Raw genomic sequence first — 27,485 nt, 5'->3', positions numbered from 1 at the left:
CAACATATATTACCTCAACGCTGCGGCCTTCAATCAACTGTCATTGCCATCCTTTTTTTTCTTCTTTGAGAATGGTGACAGTTCTGCGATAAGTTTTTTCAAGCAATTTCTTTACAACTTGCTCCTCAAAAACACTGCACACCGTTTTCAACCAAACTAGAGCGGAATGTTTAGAAGGGCTTCCTATATGAGACAAAGACTCCACAGTACGGACTGCCGTTGATATCTTTTATTGTTGACGATGAAATTCAAGGATGCACAGGCGATAGTCTGCGGGATAAACAAGAACGTTCATGCAGTTGCTGACAACGGACTTAAGCCTAGAGCTTTTATGCTCATGCGCCCAGTGGCAATGTGAACAGGACGGGAAGAATCCGGAGGTTGTAGGCAATGAAGCATGAAGAATGTAACCAAACAGAGCCGCTACAGCAGCAAGAAAAAATGCTTGATCGGCAGAAAATATGGGTTCCTATTTACGCCTGTGTAGGTGCACAGAGAGCACGAGGCCTGTTGTCAGAGGTAACAAATGGCAATATGAAGTCCTTGACGTAGTGAGAAATTTTCGTGAAATATAGCGGTTCTGTGTCGTCGCCACAAACGTTCGGGCCGCCGGATATTACCCCGTGAATCGTCCAGGTTCCGTTGAATTTGTGTACCACAGGTCCACCACTGTCTCCCTGTAAAACGAATGGCCGCAGTTAATCGTTTCCGTTTTAACCGAATCAGCCTTTTAATGTCTTCGGCAATTAAGTCACGCAAAGTAGGAAATTACGATCATAGGCAGTATGTTTACTGTTAATATATGCAGCCGCAGAGCGATAACGACGTTTCTCAGGCAGCCTCACAAAGACACAGTGCAAGTGATGCGTGGTATGTTCGCAGAAAGAGGGGTACAGTTTTTTTATATATCATGAGGCCACAGACGTTTGTGTGCTAGAGCGAACTCTGAAAAGGTACCAGTTATGTCAGAGTTCAGTCAGCCTGCCGAAAAAATTTCATAGACATTAGGAATAAATAAAAAACACAAGAGTACACTTAAGCTTGGCCTTAAGGGTATTACGCGCTAATGCCAATATATGCCTAACTGGTCATTACATTCATAAACCCATTGAAGTCCGCCTACAACTCCTGTCACAGTGGTGCAGCGGCTAAGTGACGCACCACGTACCTGCGATGGTAGGTGCTGCCACCGGTGGGACTTCAGTGATCCAGACTGCTCTTCCAGAAAAACCTTTCTCGATCAATAATTAATTTAAATTCAGGCTGCCATTCGCCACGAGAAGTAGTTTGCTCAATATCCGTTGGCAGGTGGCGATGACGTCACCAGGTCACGTGACCTACATGGCGCTTTTTCTACCTAGGAAGCTTCTCTCGGGATTTTTTATGTATTTTTGCTCACGGCCAGCGACGCTGCCGACGACGCGGGCTATTCTGCAACACAGGAGCCTTAGCGCTATGGCGTTAATACAGACAATAAATAATGCCAATTTGAATAAACAGGAATCAGTGCTCTAAAATGAAGAAAGTTAATAATAATAAATTGGTTTTTTGGGGAAAGGAAATGACGCAGTATCTGTCTCATATATCGTTGGACACCTGAACCGCGCCGTAAGGGAAGGGATAAAGGAGGGAGTGAAAGAAGAAAGGAAGAAGAGGTGCCGTAGTGGAGGTCTCCGCAATAATTTCGACCACCTGGCGATCTTTAACGTGCACTGACATCGCACAGCATTGCTCACACGGAACAAACGGCTCTGGTATTTTTTACCACGTCAAACACAGAAATAGCGTTTCTTCCTTCGATGTCCATAGGGAAATGACCGGTGCAAACAGCTGCGATTGGTTTTTACTTCAATCTACGAGGCAGCGTTTTCACATTAGCGTCGAAGCAGAGAACCAGAGTCGCGCAGTACGTTCTACCTCTAGAAGTACTGTATTAGGAATATTTCGAGGCTTTCCTTCCTATAGATGCAAGGAACCAGGAAATCGTTCTTTCACTTTCCAGATTTTTTGCGTTCCACAGGTCAGAGAAGTCACTTTGATACCTGTCCAATCTGTTGCCCAAAATATGCTACCTGTTCTGCAGCTATGGATATTTTTGCATGACTTGTTACACCTGGGAAGGCATTTATTCTGACACTTCCTCAAGAGCAACTCCACGAAATGAATTGCGCTTTACATATAAAATAACCTGTTTCGTTTATTTCTTTTTAATATGCCGAGCTATGAACGCGGAGGCTACAGAACCACATGATAAAACGGGTTGGAACCTCTGAGGCTCTTCAGTCAGCGTGCACTCACGTAGCAGGAAGAGCCGTGTGCGTGGCCTCCGCAGAAGACGTCCGGACACACCGGAACTCCAGTGATATTTTCACAGGCCTCGGGATCCAGGACAGTTATGGCTGCCTGTTTTAACCAGTTGGACTTGCGGCCATCTGTAAACAACCTTTAATCAGTGTTGTCGACGCAAAAACTCTAGCCTCCTATAATGTTCTTTTATTAGATGAGATTCTTATCACTTACCTGTCCCCTCACAGTCATAGAAGAGGCGACAAGGTATGTAATGTAGGTTTATTATGAAACCCTTGTTCCTCCAAACAAAGAAAAGCACGTATTTTGTACTTAAAACAACTTTCATGGGAAAAATGAACCAGCAGAAAGAGGGAAAAACACTTTTATCCGGCATTAACACCTTTACATCTCCCAGGAAACGAAATTCCGGCAGCACCTCTTTAAAATAAAGGCAGGAAACTAATCTTTATACGCGAATGAAGAAAGCCACGAAGTAACGCTCAGCTCGATACTTTGCCACGTAAGCATTTGTGCCATTAAGAGAGCTAATACGGCAGCCGTGCGATTGTGAACGAAACATTAGATGTGCAGCATACACCTTTTGGGAATTTCAGCGCTAAGGGATAAACGGCATCCAGGCCCGGTGGAATAGGTAATATGATTTATGCCACGGTGAGGTAGCAACTACATAATAAGAAGCGAGCAGCCAGCTTTGAGCTCTTCTTATACTTCTATACTTCTAATACTTCACATCTTCTTTATACTTTTTGTACTCTTAGCTCTCTTGCTTATAGGCTACTACTGCGTTATCACCTTTTTTTATTTTCTTTCCAAGTACTGAATCGCTCTGCCTCCAACATTCTACACCGAATCACTACAGCTCCCATTGGACAGATTTTTACAATTTATATGTTCCGTGGCATGCATTGAAAGATATTGCCTTCTGAGCAAGAACATTCAAAAAGACACATAAACATGGCTGTGCAAACTGCTCCTCATCTCAAATATGGCTGCTGCAGATAGGAACAGTGTTTTTGACAACTCCCGGTAAGACATTATTTCGACAGTAGACCGAGAGTGTTTAAAGTGTGGAGTATCACATAGAGGCCAATAATTTTACTCCAACAAGTTGTAAATGTAAATACTAAGTTTTAGGTGCGCCAACTTAGCTTCACTCTCATTTCAGTTAAACTACCAACGGTTTCACAGCTTGCAAAAAATTTTTGTCTTTTTTTTCAGAGTTATTGTATTGATTCTAAGGACAAGTAGCACGTTGCACGAGCAAAGTAAAATAATTGCACTACTTTAGCGTTTTGGCAACATGAATCTGCCAGGACGACTGTGTTTCTTGGCTGGGGACACTAAAATAACGCAAACTCAATAACGCTCTGTTTATAACGCAAAAAAACTTACTGGCCATCCGTCCCCAGCCAGTTATAAAGACAGTCGAGCCCACGGGCAAGATTTCTTTGAAGCTTGGCAGGCACACAGGTAGAACTGTCTCAGAAAAGTTGACGTCTTCACGCAGCGTCAAAATGGCGATTTCAGTCCGGTTTTCCTGTGAACAAAGACACGTGAGTAATCTGAAAAAATGTCTACCAATCTCTGAATTCTTCAAGGGAAGTTCGATGGAGATTGTGATGATCGATGGTGTGGAGCGATGCGAAATCTTCGAGAGGAGAGCTTCTAAGCAAGCTTTTTAGAAACGTGTCGCGTTTGTTCTCCACAGCATTGCAGAATTTTTGTGCACGCTGATTTTGTGCGACATGGCCAATTCTCTCCAAAGCAGCTTCCTTAAGAAGCGCTAATGGCGCCCTTGAGCACCTATTTGTCGATCATAAGATCTATTTTACAGGTAGGCATTTCCAGCGAGGCTACCAAAGATATTTTAGGACATCCTTTTGGCGGTCGGAGGAAAAAAATGATGTAATAACATAATAAATACAAAACGGTGAATAGACGCACCGCATTTATTAATCCGGCTTCTCTAAACTTGAGCTCTGTTCTTCCGGAAGTCGCGGTTCTGAGGGATCGGCCAGCTCACGGAAGATTGCCGGCCATCGCTAGCAGCGTTGTACGAGTATTATACGGCAGACAATGACTACTACTACAGTCTGAGCGCCGGTGCAAGCGACTTCTTCCCCTGCCCACTTCCCCCGCCTCCCCCACCCCCCCATATTACGTCATGAGGACATAAGAAAGGAGCTGTGACTGTGACCACAGAAAGAAACGTGTCTTTCGGGCTGCGCACCAAGTACGGTCATGCGATTTTGCGAGGTCACGGCGGAGTAGTATGTACGTTGTACATTTAAATTCTAGTTGCCTGCGCGCTTCAGCGCTGATTTAGTAGAAAACGGGAGAACTGACAAATTCACATTTAAAGCCCTACATTTCGGTAGAGATTGCTAGAAATTGTAGTTGGGCAATAAGCATTCGAAAATAATTTTTTCAGAATCAACGGGCGATTATGACCTAGGTTTTGTACGCTTTTTTTTTGCAGAATCTACCACGCCCCTACAAATCATCATCATCATCATCATCATCATCATCATCATCATCAGCCTTACTACACCCACTGCAGGGCAAAGGCCTCTCCCATGTCTCTCCAATTAACCCTATCCTTTGCCAGCTGCATCCACCCTTTGCCTGCAAACTTCTTAATCTCATCCGCCCACCTAACGTTCTGCCGCCCCCTGCTACGCTTACTTTCTCTTGGAACCCACTCCGTTACCCTTAAGGACCAGCGGTTATCCTGCCTTCGCATTACATGCCCTGCCCAAGCCCATTTCTTTCTCTTGATTTCGACTAGGATGTCATTAACCCGTGTTTGTTCCCTCACCCACTCTGCCCGCTTCCGATCTCTTAAAGTTACACCTATCATTTTTCTTTCCATGGCTCTCTGCGTTGTCCTTAACTTAAGCTGAACTCTTTTCGTTAGCCTCCACGTTTCTGCCCCGTAGGTGAGTACCGGTAAGATCATGCTGTTGTACACTTTCCTCTTGAGGGAAATTGGTAAACTGCCACTCATGATCTGCGAGAATTTGCCATATGCGCTCCACCCCATTCTTATCCTTCTAGTTATCTCGCTCTCATGATCAGGATCAGCTGTCACTACCTGCCCTAAGTAGACGTATTCCGGCACAAATTCTAGGCTCTCGCTGCCAATTGTGAACTGTTGTTCCCTTGCTAGGCTGTTGAACATTATCTTGGTTTTCTGCATGTTAATTTTTAGACCCATCGATCTGCTCTGCCTGTCTAACTCGTTGATCATGATTTGCAGTTCACCTCCTGTGTGACTCAGCAAGGCAATGTCATCAGCAAATCGCAGATTATTTAGGTATTCTCCATTTATTCTTATTCCCAACTGTTCCCAATTCAGGCCTCGAAATACCTCCTGCAAACATGCGGTGAACAGCATTGGCGAGATCGTGTCTCCTTGCCTGACGCCCTTTCTTATTGGAATTTTATTGCTGACTTTATGGAGGACTATAGTAGCTGTGCAGTTGCTATATATATCTTCCAGTATTTTGACATAAGGCTCTTCTACCCCCTGATTACGCAATGCCTGTATGACTGCTGAGGTTTCCACTGAGTCGAATGCTTTCTCGTAATCAATGAAAGCTATATATAGAGGTTGGTTATATTCTGCGCATTTCTCTATCACCTGATTGATAGCGTGAATATGATCTATTGTGGAATATCCTTTACGAAAGCCTGCCTGATCATTTGGTTGATTAAAGTCTAACGTTGCCCTGACTCTATTAGCGATTACCATAGTAAGTACTTTGTAGGCAACGGATAGTAAGCTGATCGGCCTGTAATTTTTCAAGTCCTTGGCGTCTCCCGTCTTATGAATTAAGATAATGTTTGCATTCTTCCAAGCTTCTGGTACAGTCGAGGTCATAAGGCATTGCGTATACAGGGTGGCTAGTTTTTTTAGCACGATGTCCCCTCCATCCTTCAACAGATCTGCTGTTACCTGATCCTCCCCAGCTGCTTTTCCCCTTTTCATTGCTTCTAAGGCTTTCTTTACTTCATCTTTCGTTACTGGCGGGATGACGCATTGCTGTGCACTGCTGTCTTTCTCTTTAGCGCTCTGATTACATTGGCTACTGTACAGGTCTGTATAGAACTCTTCGGCTACGTTAACTATCTTATCCATATTGCTAATGACATTGCCCTGCTTGTCTCTTAATGCATACATCTGGTTTTTACCTATGCCTAGTTTCCTCTTCACTGTTTTTAGGCTACCTCCGGTCTTTATAGCATGCTCGATTCTCTCCATATTAAACTTCCTTATGTCGGCTACCTTGCGCTTATTTATTAACTTTGATAGCTCCGTTAGTTCTATTCTATCGGTAGTGCTAGATGCCTTCATGTTTTGGCGCTTCTTAATCAGGTCTTTCGTCACCTGAGATAGCTTCCCGGTATCTTTTCGAACTGTCCTGCCACCTACTTCTACTGCGCACTCCGTAATTATTGATGTCAGATTATCGTGCATTGAATTAACATCAAGATCATCTTCCTCAGTTAAAGCCGAATATCTGTTTTGCAGCGCTATCCTAAACTCCTGTGCTTTCCCTCTTACGGCTAACTCGTTAATGGTCTTCTTCTTCGCTAGCTTCTTCCGTTCCCTCTTCAAGTCTAACCTAATTCTAGACCTTACCATTCTATGGTCGCTGCAACGCACCCTTCCGAGGACGGCCACATCCTGAATGATGCCAGGTTTAGCGCATAGTATGAAGTCGATTTCATTTTTAATCTCACCATTGGGGCTCTTCCAGGTCCATTTCCTGTTTTCTCGTTTGTGGAAGAAGGTATTCATGATCCGTAAATTATTTCTATCCGCGAATTCGACTAATAACTCTCCCCTGCTATTTCTAGAGTCTATCCCATAGTCACCTACCGCGTGGTCGTCAGCCTGCTTCTTGCCCACCTTCGCATTGAAGTCGCCCATCAGTACAGTGTACTGCGATTTTACTCTATTCATTGCTGATTCTACGTCCTCATAGAAGCTTTCAACGGTCTGGTCATCATGGCTGGATGTGGGTGCGTAGGCCTGCACCACTTTCAGCTTGTACCTCCTATTCAGCCTAATTACTATGGCTGCTACCCTCTCGTTAATACTGTAGAACTCCTCTACGTTGCCAGCAATATCCTTATTAATGAGGAAACCCACACCTAGTTCTCGTCTATCCTCTAACCCGCGATAGCACAGTATGTGTCCGTCCTTTAGTACTGTATACGCCTCACCTGTCCTCCTAACTTCGCTAAGCCCTATGACATCCCATTTAATTCCCGCTAGCTCCTCAAACAGCACTGCTAGGCTAGCCTCACTAGCTAAAGTTCTAGCGTTAAACGTTGCCAGGTTCAGATTCCAATGGCGGCCTGTCCGGAGCCAGAGATTCTTAGCACCCTCCGCTGCGTCACAGGTCTGACCGCCGCCGTGGTCAGTTGCTCTGCAGCCGCTGGGGACTGAGGGCCGAGGGTTAATTGGTTTGATCATAGAAGGTTGTGGCCAAGTACTACACCAGGGTGGCCAAATCCTGCTCTGGTGAGGGAGTGCGTTGTCGGTTTTGGTCACCCCTACAAATAGGCAAGCGCTAAAGAAGAAAAATGAGACCTTTTAGCAGAAACACTTTTAATCGAAAAGTGCACCATGAAGGATAAGTTGAAGAAAGGGGAAGGAACGCGCAAGGTTGAAAGTTGAAAGAAGGAGTGAAGACCCGTTGCGTTGAGGTAGTCGCAGAGGTTGCTGATGAAACGATTGTCCATAGTCCACTTCACATAGTCACGTTCGTGGTTCCACCACAGGCCAACCTCCCTGAGAAGCCGTTTTCTTATAGGAGCCGTCGCTGGGCACGTCCACAACAAGTGCCGCACATCACAAATGTCCGGTGCAGCGCTAAGTGAGGCCACCTCTCAGGCGCTGGCAGATCTTTGGCACGCCACCGATGACGGACAGATGGTGTCAGAGCCGGAATCCCGAATCCGAATCCGGCGCACGGATACCTCTTCCTGCCGAGTAAGACTGCGGGGGAGAGGGTGCGATAACGGAGGAATTAGAGCGCGTGTTCGCTGGCGCAGAACTTCGGAATCGGAAACGTGGGACAGGAACGAACCTGGGGGAAGAGGGGAAGGTGGCGGGTCATCTGATGTGTGAAGATGAGACACATTATCCACATGAATATTATGTGGATCCTGAGCATGGCCGCGAATCCAGTTTATGTGCACAGGACATGAATACTTTGCGCAGAGCATATGAATTGATTGTGAAATCTGGAATGTGCGTCGAACAGCCTTAAGCTGTTTAAGGGCGGCGCGGGAGCCGGTGTAAATATGAACTGTATTGAATGTTGGAACGAGCGGAAAGGAAGCAATGGCATTATAAATGGCTTGAAGTTCCCAATGCCATGGGAGTGCACGTATCCGCGGTATACGTCGCGCGAGAGTTGAGATGCGGATGAGATGGACTATACACAGCAGTAACTCCCCTCTCTGCAGAATGAGATGGATTCGTGTATAATATGCACCCTTCAGGCAGATACGCTGCTGATACCGACGGAGAAACAGTGGGGCGATTGTCAGTGAGCTGGCAATAGGACCACATTGGAAGTGTCTTCAAACGATGAAGATTGAGAGACTGTTTTCGAGCTCTATTTGCCACCCGTTGGTCGATGATTTCACTGAGTGTATTAAGTTGGGCGAACTCCTGTAGCACAGGTATGGGTGTTAAGCGAGGCAGATATGTTATGGCGAGCATAGCCTCACGATTGATAGGTTCAAGACAGTCCTACTGTCTGCAGGTGAGACGTTGAAATTGTGCCTGATATATTATCCGTGGCTGAAGGACAGAGCGCACAAACTGGGGGGCCGTATGAGCACATGCGCCACCAGAGCGCATAGCTCTGCGACGATTCAGACCTAGAGTAGCGTGATCCGATTTAAGGGTGGCTGTCGGCCACGGGGTGCCAGTCCCAGATGTATGGAGGAGAAGACCAAGAATGCGACCAGTTCCTACCTGTGGAATCGGAGAATTATGTATCGTAAAATTTAAAGGGGGAGCTTTCCGTAAGCCGCCTTTATTTCTAATGCGAATGAAACATGATTTATTAGGAGAGAGTGTTAGACCCAGGCACGGGACGCGAGATGTCAATACATCCAGCACGTGCTGAAAGACCGACTGATGGATAGACTCATCTGAATGACAGCACCACAGGGTTATATTATCGGCATACGCATGCACAAGGATAGAACGGATGGTTTCTATGGCTAGAAGAAGAGGAATAAAAGCCACATTAATTAATGTTGGGGGCGAGAACGGAGCCCTGGGGCGCTCCTCTATTAAAAGTTAAGTTACCAAAGGGCTTCCCGTGGATACGCACGCTGAAGGTTCGATTGGCTAAAATGACGTGAATGGAGAGGAGGAACCGGTGAGGGAGACCAAGAGTTTGAAGGGATGGCAAGAATGGCTGAGTGAAGTATGTTATCATATGCCTTTGTTATGTCTGTAGTGATCACGGTTCGTACAAGGTGACTCTGCGGAGAGTGGTCAAGCACGTCAGTAGCCATAGTAACCAGGCCGTCCTCTGTTCCAATTTGTGGGCGGAAACCAATTTGGGAATCTCGGTAACAATCATGGGATTCCAGCCACCATCACAGGCATGCGGTGAGAATGTTTTCATAAAGCTTGCAGATTGTAGGCGTAAGGGAAATGCGACGAATAAAGGGCCGAGAGAGACACTGGAGGCTGATCTGACTTGGGTATTGTAACCACAATAGAATGCTTCCAGTCTCCCGGCATGAAGCCAGAATGCCACACTTCGTTAAAAGTATCAAGTAGGGTTTGCAAAACCGTCCCTTCCACGTTACGCAATAAGGAGTTAGGTATTTCGTCGTGCCCGCGAGTAGTGGTCGTTTTCAGGCGTTCAATGGGGGCCAGCAGCTCTGCTATGGTGTGGTCAGAAGTAATCCCATCGGAGGGCTCTGTAACCGATAAGTCAGGTGGAGACGTAGCGGTGCAGTCATGGTTCTGAAAAAAATTGACGGGCCGCTGTTGTGCAAATGTGTCCTCATCCGCATTTAGCGAGAGGCGAATGCTCTCTGTGTAATCTGCAACCTGAGAAGGGCGCTCCATGGCGTGACACACTCTCCAAAGATGTCGATTGCACTGCGTAGAGGACAGGCGGGCACACCATGCAGCCCAGCGTTGCCTGCCTAGCCGCTTTGCATAGCGCCGCGCCCATGCGGTAGCGCGGTGAAGAGTAGGAAGAGCCGAAGGGTCATCGGGGTGACGAGTAGTGTAAAGATCCGTCTGGCGACGAAGAGCCCACAGTTTCTGGAGGTGTATGTCCGGGTTTGGGTCGTCTTCATTTAAAGTAGTGGTAATAGTGTGAGTCGCGAGAACAGCAGAGAGAGTAGACAGTGCTGAAGCAGGGTTGAATGTAGATAAATAATTATCTGCGCGTAGAGTCCCATGATGTTATGCGTACGCTGCAGCGTATTTTCTGTAGACGCGTAGGCGTGAGGTAGATAAAAATAGGGCTGTGATCACTACCCCAAATATCAGAATCCACAGCCCAACGAGGGTTACCGGGGCCTAACCACCAAGTCAAATCAGGTGAATACGGGCCACCTCGTGGGCGGGTATAAGTGTTTGGGTGGTTTAAATGTTAAGAGGAATGATCTGAAAAGCTCCCTTGGATGTGTGCGCCCCTTGAGGAACCCAATGGGTAACCCCACGAAGTGTGTGCGCAGTGGAAGTCAACACCAACTAGGATAGGGATACCCGAGTGGGTAGAACGTAGAAAACGAACCCATACCAGATTGGGAGATGGGGAGCCAGGACGACCATAAAATGAAACTAAAATAAGTGGTTTGCCTGCACGTTTAACGAGAAGGGCGACAACCTCTTGACGTGTGTTGCACCACCGTGAAAGGCCGAGCGCTGTATGCGGAACTGAACTGTGAATATGAATAGCAGATTTACTTGGGCTGAGGGAGGAGGCGATGCAACGGCGATCAGGGATAGAGGAAGAATGATATGCGGAAAAACCTGAAAAGCGTGGAACTGAGTTATGCTCTTGCCCTTGCCTTCAGCTTTCCGCCGCGCAGGCGGATGTTCACTTCAGAGGCCTTCTTAGCGAATCCTTTACAGTTACACTGCACCACCATAGATGATGCGCTATCCATGACGAGGCCGAAGAGCTTCTACGATGAGGGATGTCACCTGTTGCATGAGCGCTAATATCTTATCCACTGTCGAGGTAGTCACAGGTAACAGGTGGTCGGCACCTGATTGTGGCCCAGTGCTTGCTCGAGCTGATTCCTCTGATGATTGCTCCCAAGTCATTAGAATTCTTCGAGAGGAGTGAGAACGACGCTGTTTCCGGCGCTGGGTGAGTTCGTCTAGTCGGCGGCGAGCCTTCGCGATGGCGTTGTGTAAAGCTGTGTCTTCGTCTGTGGTATCCGCATGTGATGGATGCATTGGTCGTTTTGGTGCACCATTTGATCCGGGAAGGTGAGCCGCTTGTGCATATGAGCGCTGGTGAGAAGACGAACGGCGAGCAGCGGGATCAGATGAAGGAAGATCAGATAAGTCGTTGTCGTCACATGCGAGAGCTGCAATGCGATTACTTGTAGGAACATTCACTTTTGCAGGAGACTTGTGAAACCTCTTCGCTTGCTTCTTCTTTGGACAAGCGGGGGAGCGAATGTCATAGTCCCGTGATTTGCATAGATAACACGGAACTGCTGGTTCATTGGTTGGTTCATTCATGTCGGCCACAGCTTCAGGATTAGGGCAGGTATTTTGCATATGTCCTTCTTTGTGGCAGTGATAACAAAAAATACGACGAGGTCGGAAGGGCTGTGGTTTGATGATCGCACCGTAGTAGGTAAGATACTTCGGTAGAGTCAACGGGCCTTGCAGAATGAGCAGGTATGAGCCACGGCGCCCCATGGCCCGTGCTTGCAGTACTACGTGAGTTGAGCAGCGAATGTTTACGCGCACCTCCTCAGAAGGGCTCGTGCTGTCGACATGATAAACCATGCAGCGGAGGGTGTCAGGACCGTATGCAAAATATATTTGCACCGGGACATGTTTGCGGTCATCCAGGGAGATCTTTGTAACTTCGCACATTTTCTGCGCGTCAATCAAGGATGGCAAGTTTACCGTGATGGTGTTCGATGGACGATGGACGAAAAACCCGCAATAGTTCGAAGAGCCAAGAGCGTGGTCAATTGTAGCTTGAACATTCCGGGCAAGGATGGCAGTCATGTCAAAGCGCAATGTAGGCTTGATCGTAACGCGGTACGTGTTCGCAGCGGGTGACAGAGGCTTGACTCATGGGAGGAATCTGTGGAGGTGGCAGGCGCTATGACGCTGATGACGGCCCTTGGTGGGAATACTGAACCGGCGCGACGGGCACAGTTTCTTGAGGGCGTTTCACGGGCACGGAGGCGGTGGAGCAGTCCATGTCACAGGCCAAAGTCTTTGCACCGGAAGACGGCGCAGGCTAGAGGCCCGGAGGCGCTGACGATTGCGTGTACGTGGAGGCTGCGTCAGGTGGCAACACAGCGGGCATTCGCGTAGCTGTCGTCGCAGAATCCATGCAGACGCGTAGCGCGGCCTCGCTCGGCAGCGCCGAGCTAAGCCTAGCTGGCGCCTGAGGATTCCGGTTGGATTTTTTCACTTGAGAATGTGCCCACCTTGACGGGAATTTCTCAGCAGGGGCGTCGTAGGCATTCGTTCTCACGGAGGGCACTGTCCGACCCACGCCACACGCGAAAAAAACAGGCGAAAAAGCGAGAACACAGAGCTTAAAGCGGACACGTATCCACCCACTAGGTCTTCGTCTTCTTCCAAACCCGAAACAAAAATTGATTTTTAGCAACCCAGAACATATAAGAACACTTACAGAGTGGTCTTTTCTCCTGTATTTTGGGTGGCAGCAAATCTCTGCTAGGGCCAGCGATCTTTCGGCACCTTTTCTTAAAATTCGCATATGCGATCCAACGTATACAAGTATGTCGATGGACTTCCGGTTCCTGCAAGAAAAAAGTGGCAGGAAATTTTGACTGTTTCGCAGTTTTCATTGGCGTTATTGTTTCGTAGAGGCCCGCACCGTCAATAAGACATCTAAACTCTATCATAAAGATACAAAAACGGGCTTTTAAGAGTAGTCACTATTTTTAGTTAAACTGATTCTACAGAGCCGTGATTCACAAATATTTACATGTTGTCATTTAAATTTCCGCGATAATAAAACACAGTTCAATATATGATGTAGTAGAAACACCCTTTCTAATCCTCTCAATTTACACTTTAGACGTTAAAAGAGAAGAGTTGCTCCACAAAACTTCAATTCACTCAAATATAACCAATCGATGCGCGACGATTACTAGAAATAGCGAGTATAAATGCTTGGAATAGATTGTCGACTCGTATAAGACGATGCCTTCTTCTAACGATCTAAAAGCATACTACTCAAGACTGAACACTATATATATATATATATATATATATATATATATATATATATATATATATATATATATATATATATATATATATATATATATATACTTACGAAGGGAGCCAACAGTCATCGAAACCAAGGCGCATAGAGGAATGTCTATTTTTTTAATGTGTAGTGCTGATCGGTGGTATAAAAATACTTAGATTAACCTATCGCTTCAATAAATTTACCTATAAAGCAGCAGAAACAATATATATATACATATATACAGAATCACCAAAAATTGGAAAACATAAAAGAATTTAATTCACGTCGTTTCGGCTGGAGGACCACTCGAAAAAGGCTGGTCCTAGATATTAATAAAAAAAAAAGAAACATTCCCCTATGCACCTTGATTTCGGTGACTGTTGGCTTCCTAAATATATATATATATATATATATATATATATATATATATATATATATATATATATATATATATATATATATATATATATATATATATATATATATATATAAAGAGAGAGAGCGAGAAAGGGATAATGAGGGCCTCGTTTGAAATATATATTTGCTTGTTTTTGATGTCTGTCAACAAAGTCGAGGAGCTTTTGCGTTTTTACGACTTGAAATACCACTGTTAGGAGACATGAAGAACAGGGAAAATATGTTAAATAATTTCTAGCAGTACATTTTTTTATTTTGAAGTATTACCGGTAGGCACCTGATTAGAATTATATATTTGCAGCCTGCCGTTAGTAAGAGCCATATCAGGTTTTAGACTTTTGAAAACGGGATTGCCCCCGCCAGTCTGGCCAGACTAATTTGGACCATTTATCGCGCCATTCGAAAAGCGCTCGTTTGCGACAGGGCGCAGAGCGACGTCAACCAAACATCGACACTCCGTGACCTACGTACAACGTGCATTGCCTATCCCGCCCGCGCTGGAGTAGCGAAGTAGCCAGCAGAGAGAAGCACTGCAGAACGGGCAGGGCAGAGTTTGTCCCATGTTACGTGCGTCACGGAGTGTCGAACATGACTGATGTCGATTTGTGCACTCTGGCAAGTGCGCGGCTTTCGAATGGCGTGAGAAATGGCCCAAACTGTTACAGCCACAGCAACGAAGGTAATCGCGTTTTCAAAATTCCGAAACCTGGTATGGCTATTATTAACAGCCGGCTACAAACCGCAATTGTAGTCAGGTGACTAATGGCTTTAATAAAACTTAACCACTAGTATTTAGTTTATTATTTTAGTAGATAACCTGTTCTCATATTTTTTGACGTCTGAAAACATTGGTATTGCTGCGCCGCTAAAAGCTTGTCCTTAATAACCAACTATACTGTTAAAATTAGTGGGCGGCTTACCTTGAGAACCGGTTATATTTTTTAATCTACGTTCGCAACATGCACTGTCAATTCCTTTTTAATGTTTAAGTCATTGTGAATTTTTAAACTCCCTTTCACCTGCATAGAACTTCGCTCTCAATGAGACACCAACTAGCCGGTAGCTATTGCTCTGAAATGTACAGGTAGAGGTAGAGAAAATGCAGTGTGCAATATATGAGAAGAAACGGTGGAGAAAATATTTTATTATTTTGATTCGCATAATTTTAATTTATTGGCCTTGGAATGAAACGGAGTCAAGGAGAATAACGGAATGTACAGATAGTTGCTACAGACGGTCGAAGTACTACTGACGCATCGTCATAAAGCCGATAAGAATGTTGAGCGAGCATTCACGTCACAACGTCAAGCTTTATCTGCGTTGCGGATTGATACCGGCCCGGGAACGTCCATCCCGGATGCAGTAGAAGGTACTTCAGTTGTCAATGTCGCATTATTTCATTGCGCTCTGGAACTGACACCTTAAGCGCATAATGCGAACAGAATCAATTATTTGGGAATATCTATGAACGTCTAAACTTTTAGCAGAGATAGATAAACTGACTAGGCTCATCCGTTGGACACGTTCCGTTTGCAACAGTGTGACAGAGAGGTGGAATAGATTCTCATGTTAGCCAACTCCAGTACAGTTGCCTAAGGATCTCAGCTGCATAAGTGGAGGCGATATGAACCTGAGGTCGCAATTGCGTACAGATGGTGGATAATTTCACGGTAGTGGCTATTCTATAAACTAGAGGCACGCCCCGTAACAAACGCCAAGTAGGTGGCACGCAATTAAAAAAAACATTTCTAGGGTTTGAACGCAGTTAAGCGCGCGAAAGTATCTGTTTAGCTTGATTGGCGAACGGTTTTGCATTGCTCCATGGGTAGTCGGCGCGCTTGACGACGATATTAGGCTCAAGCTCTAATCAAGGATAATCTGGTCTCTGTTCGCGCCGCAGACGGAAGTTAATGAATACGACCATATAAAATGCACTGCGCGAGAGTGTGTTACAGTTTAACGCAACGCGACATCGGCTGCAGCGATAGCATAGTGCTCCCGTGCAGTGGCCAGTTAAGCTCATGATCTGTTCGCGCCACCGCGGGATCACATCGCATTGGCGGTAATATTTGTTTTATTTATTTTTTTTAACCAAGGTGAAGGTCAAGGCCTCAGCGATCGCCCGGGTGTTTCTGTTTTGATCATAAAGTAGAGCTTTCGCTCTAAAAAAAGCGACAATTTTAAAAAAGCTCCCTACTCACCGTCACAAAATGAAGTTGGGCTCTATCGGTAGATTACAAAGTGTTAGTCATGAAGGGGCCAGTTTCAGTAGAAATAGAGCTTCTAGAAGGTGGAAGCGGCCATAGAAAGGTGCAGCCATCACCGGCCAATTTTTTAGGTTTGGTGCAACGATTTTTTTCGCAGATGCCTCAGTATAGGATAACCGCCATTCTTTTCCGAACGGTGAACATGGAGTCCCTCGTCTAGCGTCTCGTCTGCTGGTGGTCAGTCGTGAGATAATGGCGGCGCTTGACGTCGATCGTAGTGAATCACTGCTCACTTCTGCTGCTTTACGGGCTCCTGTCGCGATACAGATGTCGGCTTGTCCCTGTTTCCCTCCACCGTAAGCTACATTGAACTGCTCCTCTGAAGCATCCAGCGCGCTCCGGCCGTACCTGATGTTCCTTTGTTAGAGTCGCTGCCTCGTAAGAGCGCACACTTCGGCCTCATTCTCACAGCACAGCTTTCTTCGGTGTGTTTAGCGCGGTGCACTGAAGCAGACCGTAGTGTGATACCTCGATATGAAACTGTCACACAGCATAGTTTCAACACCTAGCTTTTGATGGAGCTGAGGCGGTCACATTGTTCCTCAATCACATAAAGAAACCAAGCTTTAGAGACAAGAACATGAAATCAGACAGTTCCACACAGATTACGTTCGGCGGTGTGCTCATTTCCAACTTAATCTGCTCTGGCTTTTAGTCCACTCTAGCGTGGTGGTTGACAACGAAATATACCCTGAGACTCATTTTTTCAGGTACGAACTGTTTATTCTTTTGTTACATCGGTTTATTTACGAGAACAAGTACCAATTGATCTCGCAAAGCATTAGCAAATTACAAGAAGACAACTTCTGCCTCCTCCGCCTAGGCCGCCGTTGGGCTTGCAGGCGGCGAAAAGAACGCGTGACGCGCGGTCGCATTAAGGCGGAACCGCATGGCGCGTTTTCCGCGAGCGAAAAACGCGACGCGCGGTGGACGCCCGCGTTGCCGTCAACGCGCGAGCACCCGCACGAAAAAAGGGAAGCGGCGCCTTCGCGGCGCGTTTTCCGGGTTGCCAGACAACGTAACTCCCAACGACATGAATTGTCCCTGCTACCGCATATGTGATATGCCCTTAAACTTACACAACACTGCAATAGAAATAATCTAAGTGTAATTACACAACGACATTTTTTTTTCCGAAGTATATTTATCAAGCTTAATTTCAAGCAGGAAGAGTGTGTGCGAAACTGCGACTATGTACTTTCTGCATGCCAAGAGGCCGCTGCTTGTTTACAACTCGACATAGAAAATGAAGTGTCGGGCGCTTACTACAGAGCAGAAGAGGCGGTCGCGTATATCCCACAGGACGCGACGCCTCTCCACTTCCGTGATAAGGGCCTTGTTGAACACTGCTTTCTCCATTTTCGATGAACACGATGCGCGCACGAAACAGTAGCACGTGTTTTTCACGTGCGCGCCGGTTCTGCAGAGCGAAAAAAAAATGCGCCGAAGAGGTTCCGTCGAGATGCGCAGAGAGTAGGGCCATCTAGTGGCAAAACCAAAAACCAAAAATGCCACGTGACCAAATACCACGTGACTTACTTGAAATCTGATTGGCAGACGCGCCCCGGACGCGCCGCGCGAGGCGTTTTTTTCTCCTGCGTGTAGGAGCACGCGGCGGCGCGATTTCGTGACGGATCATACTGGGCACGCGTCAAAATGACGCGCGCGTCCCACCATCCGCGCGTCAATCGCGCCTGAAATCGCGCCATGCGGTTCCGCCTTTAGATCTGTGCAGTTCCCCAAGCTGGGTCGCCGGCTTCTCCTGCATCTCCTTGCCCGTATCACCGCTGCGACTGATATAAGAATGAGCCTGAACGAAGCCGAGTAAGCATGACACCAATTTTGTACTCCATTTCTATAGGTAGTAAAAATTTTACTGCCTTGTTCTGCAAATACCTTCCTTGTATAAGAGAGTAGATAAAATACTCCATATATATGGAGTAAATTAAAACCACCTTTTTGGAGTGCACTAGTGGAAATAAAATAGGTTGAGATAAAGGCGCAATTTATTCCCATCTGAGTGTTTTTCTGTTTAGACCTTATCCTCTCAATGTAGGGTGCAGCTTCGGGACATTAAGCTATTTCGCCGCGACCCCTTTGCCATTTCTAAAGCACTCGAATAAAAGTGGGAAGGAAGGAAGATGGGAATACCAACATGTGGGTTTAGGGGGGTTTAACGTCTCAAAGCGACTTAGGCTATGAGGGACGCCGTAGTGAAGGGCTCCAAAAATTTCGACCGCCTGGTGTTCTTTAACGTGCACTGACATCGCACAGTACACGCGCCTCTATAATTTCGCCTTCATCGAAATTCGACCGCCATGATCGGTATCAAACTCGCGTCGTTTGCGGGTTCGATCCCGACCACAGCGGCCGATTACCAATATGCGTAAACGTGCGTAAAGTGTTCCTTGCACAGCGCTCTTGGTAGATTTAACTAAAAGCGCGCTATAGGCCTTATGCAAAACTGCCACCATCTCTCGGAGAAAAGCGAAGCCGGTGGAACGTGGCCTTGTTGGAGGAGGATGACTGTGGCCAGTGCCTCCTCTGTTCTGGTTTGACGCGCGTCTTGCGATAGCTTTTGCACGGCGTGTGCTCGCCGGAAAGTCCTATTTCCTGGCATCTGAGGCTGTAAAAATGAGTGATGGGTGGTCATCTGGCCTATGCGTGCTGCTTAGGTTTCCAAGTGACTTTGCAGAGACTAATTACGCGCCCAAAACACATTCGGTTCGGGAACTCAGCTACAAGTTCTGCGTGTAGCGATATGTCTGCCTGCCGACGCTGAAGACTAAGAAATGCACGAGGCAAGTACAGTTTTCGTGCGAATTTAGGTCGTGCGAATTTAGGTGTAGTTTGGGTCCGCTTTTACATTGTTCGATTCATTTTGTGAGCGGGCCTTTCGCTTAGGAAGCTGCGGCCGTGGTAGTGGTTTTTGTGTTGTTTGTACGACGTGTAGGCTAGTGATAGCAAACCTAACGCTCACGTTTGCTGGCCCTCTAGCATTACGCCTCCATCGAAATGCGACCGCCGTGGCTTGGATCGAACCATTTGTGTTTCGGGCCCAGCACCAGAACCACAGAGCCACAGGCCGCCGCCACCGAAAAACAATGACCACGCTTTGTCTATAATGTGCATTAAACCCTGCAATGTCCTTTCTCTATGTGACAGCTACTCGGTGATTGCTCTACTGCTCACCTTTGTGGGCAGTGTTGAAAGGGGCTCAAGCCGAGCGACAAATTCGCGTGGCCACATCGGCCAGGTAGCAGACGCGGCTCCCAATGCGTTGCAGGATGAAACCGCTACTTGAATGCAAGCCGACGCTCTACTAATAATCACCTTCCCATGATTTTACCATGCACAACGTGTACGAGAGGTCGGACATTAAGACATGATATGAGAACTGAAATGATTGATGTCGCATAGCTCAAAGTCTTCGTGGGACGGGAGCTCAGGCTAACTCGCCTATATTCCCGCCATTATCTTTGTTTAAAGCAAAGCATACATTAGGACAAAAAGTTACCACGCGTGAAAAGTGCTGCGTCGGATAGCGGTAGCAGCGGTGATTGAGGCAAGTCGAGGCCTGCACCAATACAACGAATTATGACTGCCCCTTGCGAGGCAGATATTTGCAGCACTTTACACTGACCCGCAGTGAAAGAAACAGCTTTGTATGCTATTTGCTTGATGTATACAAAATGTTTTCTTCCGAACCTCTTTTGTGACGTAGCGGTAAAGAAATAAGCCGCGCGGTGCTCTCGACGGTTCCGCAAATTTGTGTCCCGGATGTCGGCGATCACGGTCGAAATATAGGAATTCGCTCGAATCAAGTGTCCTTAGCTCGTTTCCTGGGCGGCGCCCTTGTGCCTCTTCTGTGTACAGCAAGACATGGAACAATATGTGGACGTCTTGAGCAAGAAGAAACTCGGGGGCGCGCGACTAGCGTGCACTTATACGGGTTGCGATTTCGGAGGCTATCCTTCAGCAAGGCGGACTGCGCGCAGCAGCCGGTAGATGGCAGCGCATTTCGCATAAGGGCTATTCGGGTCCCATCAAGTTTTAATGAGCGAAAGAACTCTGCAGTTCTGCCACTAAACTGCAATTTCGAAGCCGCCGTTTTCAGCACACCCGTCATATCTTCCTACCAATTGCTAAACATAAAGTCCAAATAGCATAAAATTTTTAACCGCGATGTCATCGTTGCACATCAGTGGATTGGAAACATTTATGAGCTGTCGGAATGTGTCGAGTAGCAAGAAGGGCCTCTGTAAAATGGCGATTTCTTGTAACTTTTGCCGTGTTCATCTATCATTTCGGTCCCGTAAGGAGTGTCCCGTCGCTAGATACTTCCAGTTTGCATTATTTGAGCTTTCTGGCCTACATAAATTTTATCAGCTGGATCTTAAGTCTGTTTTTTGATATCGCTGTTACTAGTACCACATGTGAAATGATCACATGTATTAAGGCATTTATTATATCAGATTGACGCAGGCTTCTTGGTTGTCACATTGCGCTAACTTTGGCGCTGACGTTGGTTTGACCTTTTCATCACAGAAGTCGTCAGCTGTGCCGCGCCTGGCGGCAAGAGTGCAGCTACTCGCTGGCTCTATCAGTCTTGCGACCTCATTTTTTCGGGGTTGGTGCAGCACTATCAGCAACCAGCGTGAAGGTTTATCTGCGTGTGACGCCAGTTCTTGTGAGACATTCCTAACGCTGACTGACTGTGCTTGTCTGCGGTTGTTTGGCTGAACTTTTGTGCTCGCTTTTGTCTGATAGGGCAGGTCATTGTTTATCACCCTAACATAAAAAGAAGCTTCATTTTGCACACTGTCAAAACTGAAACCAATTCCTGTGCTCTTTCCTGAAATATTTATGCATTTTGTATGTTGTTGGGGAGCCGTAGCGTGGGTGCGAAGCCACTGCCCACTTGACGTATTCTCATTTCGCTGATTGTTAAGTTTTTCTTGTGTGTAAAGGTCTGACTACACATCTCGTCGGAAATTTTTCCTATTTTTTCATGACCTCGTTGGCTGTACTCGCGATTTTCGGAATATTATAAAAAGTCTGATACTTGAGAGTTAATAACCAGCTACTGTTAAACATGAATTGTCAGTGCCACTGCTACACTGATCAGGTCGAAAATTAGTCTCTACCAAGGCCATCGAGCACATACGTCGCTAAGAAAAATCAAATGGAGCTTGCAGCTCAGCTTCGATCGCTATCAAATATGACACCGCTGGGGTCCAATATCTTATTCCTTGCTTTTGCCTTATTTCAACACTGCCGAATTTACTTCCATGCCGGCCATGAAATAACGTTCCAGTGGCTTCCAAGTCACTGCGGGATTATCGGCAATGAACGGGCGGATCACGTTGCCCGCTCAGCCCATACTGATGAGCGCCACGTCCCAATTCTTCTTTCTAGAACTGACGTGGCACGGAAGCTCCGCCTACTTGCTCGGCAGTGCACCGAGTCGCAATGGAATGAGCCACATTTAAGAAATACGCGACTGTACTCACTTGATTCAACATTAAGTCTTCGAGCGCCATCACAGCTTCGCCGTAGAGACGCCACGCTTTGATATCGACTTTGGTTGGGTGTTGCCTTTACTAAAGCCTATGCCTTCCACATAGGGATGACCGACACCCCAACCTGTGACCACTGCGGCCATGAAGAATCAATTGGCCATATATTGTGCTCCTGCCCGCAGTACAGTCCACAGAGGGCATGCCTTAGCCACGAACTTGACCAACTGGACGACCAACCGCTATCCGAAAAAAGAATTCTACAACATCGAAAGGACCTACCGTCGCAGAAGGCCGTGCAAGCGCTTTTGCGCTTCTCACAATCTACCGGCCTGTGTGAAAGACTTTAACTGGAACGACTTGTGTGTGTGTGTCTCCATGTGTGCACGTTCTTTTTTTGCGTTTTCCTCTCTGTCATCTTTCTAACCCCTATCCCCCATCCCCAGTGTAGGGTAGCAAACCGGAGACTCACATCTGGTTAACCTCCCTGCGTTTCCTTTTCATTCTCTCTCTCTCTACATCTATCGAGCTCATGTCTTGTCTAACCGCCATTCCGCCCCGTTTTAATTCTAATTGTAGGCGACAAGCTTCAGCCCGTCGTAGATTGAGCTGCTAATAGAATTGTGAAGGTTGTTCCGCGCAGGAGCATTTTTATAGTTATGTTTAAGGTTCCATCAGGCATGTTGAATAACGGTATTCTGAGCAACTGAGTCGGACATCAAGGCCAGAACCTTGTCTGTCGTCTGTCGTTCTATGTGCTCACTGTACAGCCATCTTAACCTTCAGGAAATATACGGAAACCGAAGAAGAAATTGTTTCCCTTTTTGTCAGGTAATGGTCCTGTCAGCGTTCCGTTCCGGTTACGCACTCACCCGCCGATCCTCACCCGCTAAAGTTGTGGGGATCTGCCCTGCATTCCCCTGTGTAGACTTTCCCACATTGCACCGTGCAGCAGCAGCCTTGCCTCGAGGAAGAGCACGTTCCCTTGTTAGTTACCTTAACTAATGAGAGAGGGCGCCAGCGTCGCAGCGCGAGAGCCTGCTTCGAAGCCTGTGCTTCGATAGAAACTGTGGAACATATCCTGCTTGAGTGCCCTGCGTATGCTAACGAGCGTGCGTACTATGAACATTGCATGCAGAAGCTCTGCCCAGTGCCCCTAACAATGGACAAAGTTTTAGGCCCCTTAGCCTGCTTCAGACAACAGAGACTTGCAATGAACTTTCTTTTGACATATTTAAAAGACATTGGACATCTCGATAAGCTCTAAATTCCCTTGCAGGTTACTTTCATGCATTCTTCTTGCAGTGAACTTTGTCAGCCCATTCGTCGGACTATGCACTCCATCATTCCATAGGTTACATCAATACTCGCCACTGCATCCTTAGTACCCATTTCATGGCTGCATTTTATCTTCGTTTTTTTTTCACCTCTTCCACGCTGCTCTCCTTCAGTCTTTATCTCCCAAATTCCCCTCCCTACGCAGAGTAGCATGCCAGCGATATTGAAACGCCGGCTAAATTCTCTGTTTCTTCATTAAAGAGCCTGCTTGCACGCAGGAGGGGGCAAAAGGCTGTTCGGCTGGGATCGTCGGCCCGAGCGGACGTGTCGCTCGCGGCTCCGCTCTTCGCCAGCGGGGCGAGGAAGCCTCGGGAAAACTGGCTCCAGTATCTCGTCCCGTCCGGCCTCGGAGTATATCCCTTGCCCTAGTGCGGGTGAACATTCGCTCGGAACCTTGCTGCTGGTGAGTCGGACGACCTCGATTCATTAGCGTATCTTGTTGCTAGCTGGCTTTATTGTTGCTCTAGCAATAAATGCCTGTTTGTGACAGCCAATGTGTCGTTCCTTTGTTCCCTCAGAGCAAGGCCCGCCGTGGTTGGCGTGCGCTCGGTAGCGTACGCGATCACGGGGTGGGGTCCGGGCGGCTTAGAACCGTGTCAGCCGCAAATAAGTGGGGAGAACGTATTTATCTCTCCCCAAAAAACCCCACAAAGTCTAGCAGCCAATGTGGACGTATCTACGAACCACAGCTCAGCACGGCATCAGTGAGTCACCACAGCGACCGCCGCCATTCATCATTGCTTTTGACTGCAGCCCTGTCTTCGTCAGCTGCTCCTTTGAAGACGTAGAATAACACATACTTCGAGCGCATAGCTCCGAGACAGACGCATTACTGTGCACTAGCACGCCTCTACACTAGCCCGCAGTCCGATATCTAAGTTCAACCGGTAGCCAACCACATCGACCAGCAACACTAAAAACTTCCCACGCATAGTACTGCTCCTTGCGGTCGTCTAGATTTCGCAGCAAGTTGTGAAACTGGCACGCGATCAATCTTCGTTGATGCTTCCGCTCTTTGCTTTCATGATAGCACAGCATCCAAAAAGGACCTGTTTCTGGTCATCCTTCTCGCCTTGCTCTCACGCCTTCTTTCTCTTTGCCGTTCTCGTTATCGCTATTATTTTCTTGGCTCAACATGGCGCGCCATGTCCCCTTTCTGGCTTAAAATATGAACCAGGTATGCACGAGGATATCCCAGTGCTTCGCCGTATGTTTCCAAATTCAGCTGACGCTGGAGCAATGCACTTGACGCAAAATGGACGCCGTACCTCCCAGATTAGTAGTGAGCCAAAGTGCGTGTCACTGACCCCTGTAAATGATGAACGCCATCTCGAAAGTGACTGTCACGAGAAAATTCTCTTCCCAGCAGTAGATTACGATCCAGTGAAGAGTAGAGATTTGAAGGACCGTAAATAAAAGAAAAGGTTAGCCGAGAAATTTTAGATTATTTTTCAGAGGAGAGAGCAATATTCCTACATATACGGAGAATTTAATTGATGGCAGCCTGTATACAACTACGAGGCACAAGCACGCTCTTCGTAGGAAGAACACTGCCGGAGAAAAGTGGCATCGTGACGCTGATATTTTTTCCCGAAAAATACATAGCCAGGGCAGGCTGAAAATGAAGTGATAGGGCAAGGAAACGTGCAAGACGGTGCGGATTGCGCCCACGTGCACGAATCATGAGGCCACGAGCAGGAAACGGCACCTTGTACTACACTGATCTCGGATCAAATATATAGCGAACGTAATGCTTGACAGAAAAACTAACAAGTACCAGACACAGTGCGCCGCCGTGAGCACGTGTCGACGGGTGATGAGTGCCCCGCCGCAGTAGTGCCTGCCTCCTCTCCTGTGGATGGCTACTTGCCAGGGCCAGCTCCCAGGCAGTGCTTTCTGGCCACCCACTATTCTGTCTTCCGCATACACATCCGGTGTGACGTACGGTCGTCCGCAATCCTCTGTAGAAAAAAAACCACATGCAACCGATGATTCGATTAACTCTCTACCATGCAGTGAATAGACATGCGAGATGTCGAAGAACTTATGGGATGATTATGTTGTAGTATTTAGCCCTCTAACAATGTTTAGCTAACTGGCCATATTGGTAGCCAGTTGAACCGGACGATAAACAATTATATCTGGTTCGCTGCAGAGGAAAACAAAAAGAAGCACCTCTATGCGAGGAAAACAATTCTCCTTCGTTCCTTGAATTACCAGGCCTTGAGGAACAATTGGGTTATTTTTTATGCGGAGGAATGAACAGTTGGGTTACTTTTTATTCGGCGGAATAATGCCTTGAAATGGTAATGAGTCACAATTTTGTAACTTTTCCTGTGCATAAATTGTCTTGTCAATCGGCTAGGCGATTTCGGCTGCGGCCACTGCTTTTTTCACTATTCATTGTCTATATTCTTGTAGGCCACGTGCCGAGTATTTGAACTTTGACAAGAAGAAAGGCCTTGATGATCAATAGGAATTGATCTAGCTGAAAAAAAAACTGTGTACAGAACTCTTGAAAGAGAGCGGAAAATTCTGCAATGGTATGGAATAATCAGGGGACTCGAAGCTCTCAAATCTGTGGATATTACAAGCATCATTTTCGACGCATTAGGTCATATTTATCACCTATTGCGCTCAGATTCGTTGCACGTGAATTAAGTGAAGGTATATTACAGACTCCCCAGTGCAAGGCCCACCTGGTCATCTCAATTTGTTTTGTCCTTCAGGCTGTCGCAATGGCCAAGTTTTCATCCAGGTGTCGTGAATACGTTGGGTCGAGAATAGTAGCTGTAATTCTATACACCAAAATTTCTTCACAAGAACGTTTTTGAAAGGGAAAGAGTTTAGGAACTCAACCTTTTCAGATATTGTATATTTGACTATAATAATCAATATATACGCGTATATTCTGTCAGTATGGTTGCATTTTTTTGCTATAATGCTTTTTCTGTCGGCAAATGCTTTCCGCAATGGTTTACCGTGGCATTCTTTACTGCTCGATGCTAGTGATGCAAACACTACAAAAGGAAGGTTTAACTACATTTCAGAATATACCATTATTTTCAGTATTTATCTATTGGTACGCTGTCAGTTTCCCCAATATTCATAAACTTTCTCCAAGAATGTTGGATGATTTTTGCGCATCGGTGCTAATCCGCGAGCGGGTTGTGCCTAGGCTAATCTGGATAATAAAAGAGCACAAGGGGAACGTGAACGCGGCCACAAGGAGAAAACAAACTGGACAACACCTGTGCTCCAAAGCAACAACAGCTCAAATTTTCTCGGTAGAGCTTTTTTCTGCACCAAAGCACTCATGAGTGCAGCCTCTTTTCATATAGATATTTTATGAACGCTCGTCAATAAACAACGCTCGAGTTGGAAGTAACATTCCTCAGGCAGGTTACAGGATTTTAAAATGTTAAGGGAGCCGTGATGCTTATGAATGGGTTGACATTAGAGGATTCCTGCATAATTTCCTCTTCTCGTTATTCGTTAAAGCCCAGCGAAACCTCTTTAAATGGGTCTTCTGCATTTCGACATAACCAAAATTCAACAGGAGCCGTGCCCAGACACAAACCCGCCACCTTAAGCTAAACTCTCCAAAACCTGTGAGCGCCAGCGGAGAGATAATTCGTCTCGTTCTTAATCTTCTTCACAAGCGGCCACGGTTGATATTTATTTCTTTTTTTATCATACCACCGCATCAGTTCTACCATCTTCACTTTTGCCGGCAACGTCTGTGGTTTTGCTATTTGTAAACGTACTGTGCTCTGGACTTAAAGACGACATAACTTCAAATTTCCATAGAAGAATCAGTTGATTTCGCACTTTATAGACGTGCAATACGTGGCGTAAATATATATTGTTTTCCTCGCGCACAGTCTACAGCCTTCTGATGCACGTACTTTCCGCCAGAGAAGAATGCGGGTTCGGAAAATACTAATAAAAAGAAAATCAGCTGTGTTGTAAATGAAACAAGTTAAATTACCATGAGGGATACGAAATATTCAAGCACTCACCGGGCAGCTGACACAAGGCAGGAATACAAAGTACGGGCAGTGCTAGGCGCCACATGGTTGGACTGATTCGTTACTGGCTATCGTAAAGCCGGCGCGTGTGTAATCGGGCGTCAATATACGCCCTCG

General features: G+C 46.5%; 1 protein-coding gene across 1 annotated transcript; it reads right to left on the bottom strand.

The window, feature by feature from the left end:
* Positions 1–222: 222 nt before the first annotated feature.
* Positions 223–27,485, bottom strand: LOC144119103 (chymotrypsinogen A-like). Its single transcript, XM_077651818.1, has 6 exons — positions 27,360–27,485; positions 25,115–25,298; positions 13,209–13,338; positions 3,703–3,847; positions 2,299–2,432; positions 223–677 (listed from the first exon to the last, which is right to left on the bottom strand). Exons 1-6 carry the CDS (start codon positions 27,412–27,414, stop codon positions 474–476), a joined length of 852 nt encoding a protein of 283 aa, XP_077507944.1. The 5' UTR covers positions 27,415–27,485; the 3' UTR covers positions 223–473.

This window comes from Amblyomma americanum, chromosome 2 (genome assembly GCF_052857255.1).
Source record: "Amblyomma americanum isolate KBUSLIRL-KWMA chromosome 2, ASM5285725v1, whole genome shotgun sequence".
Taxonomy (NCBI): Eukaryota; Metazoa; Arthropoda; class Arachnida; order Ixodida; family Ixodidae; genus Amblyomma; species Amblyomma americanum.
This window is presented reverse-complemented; position numbering and strand designations above follow the sequence as displayed.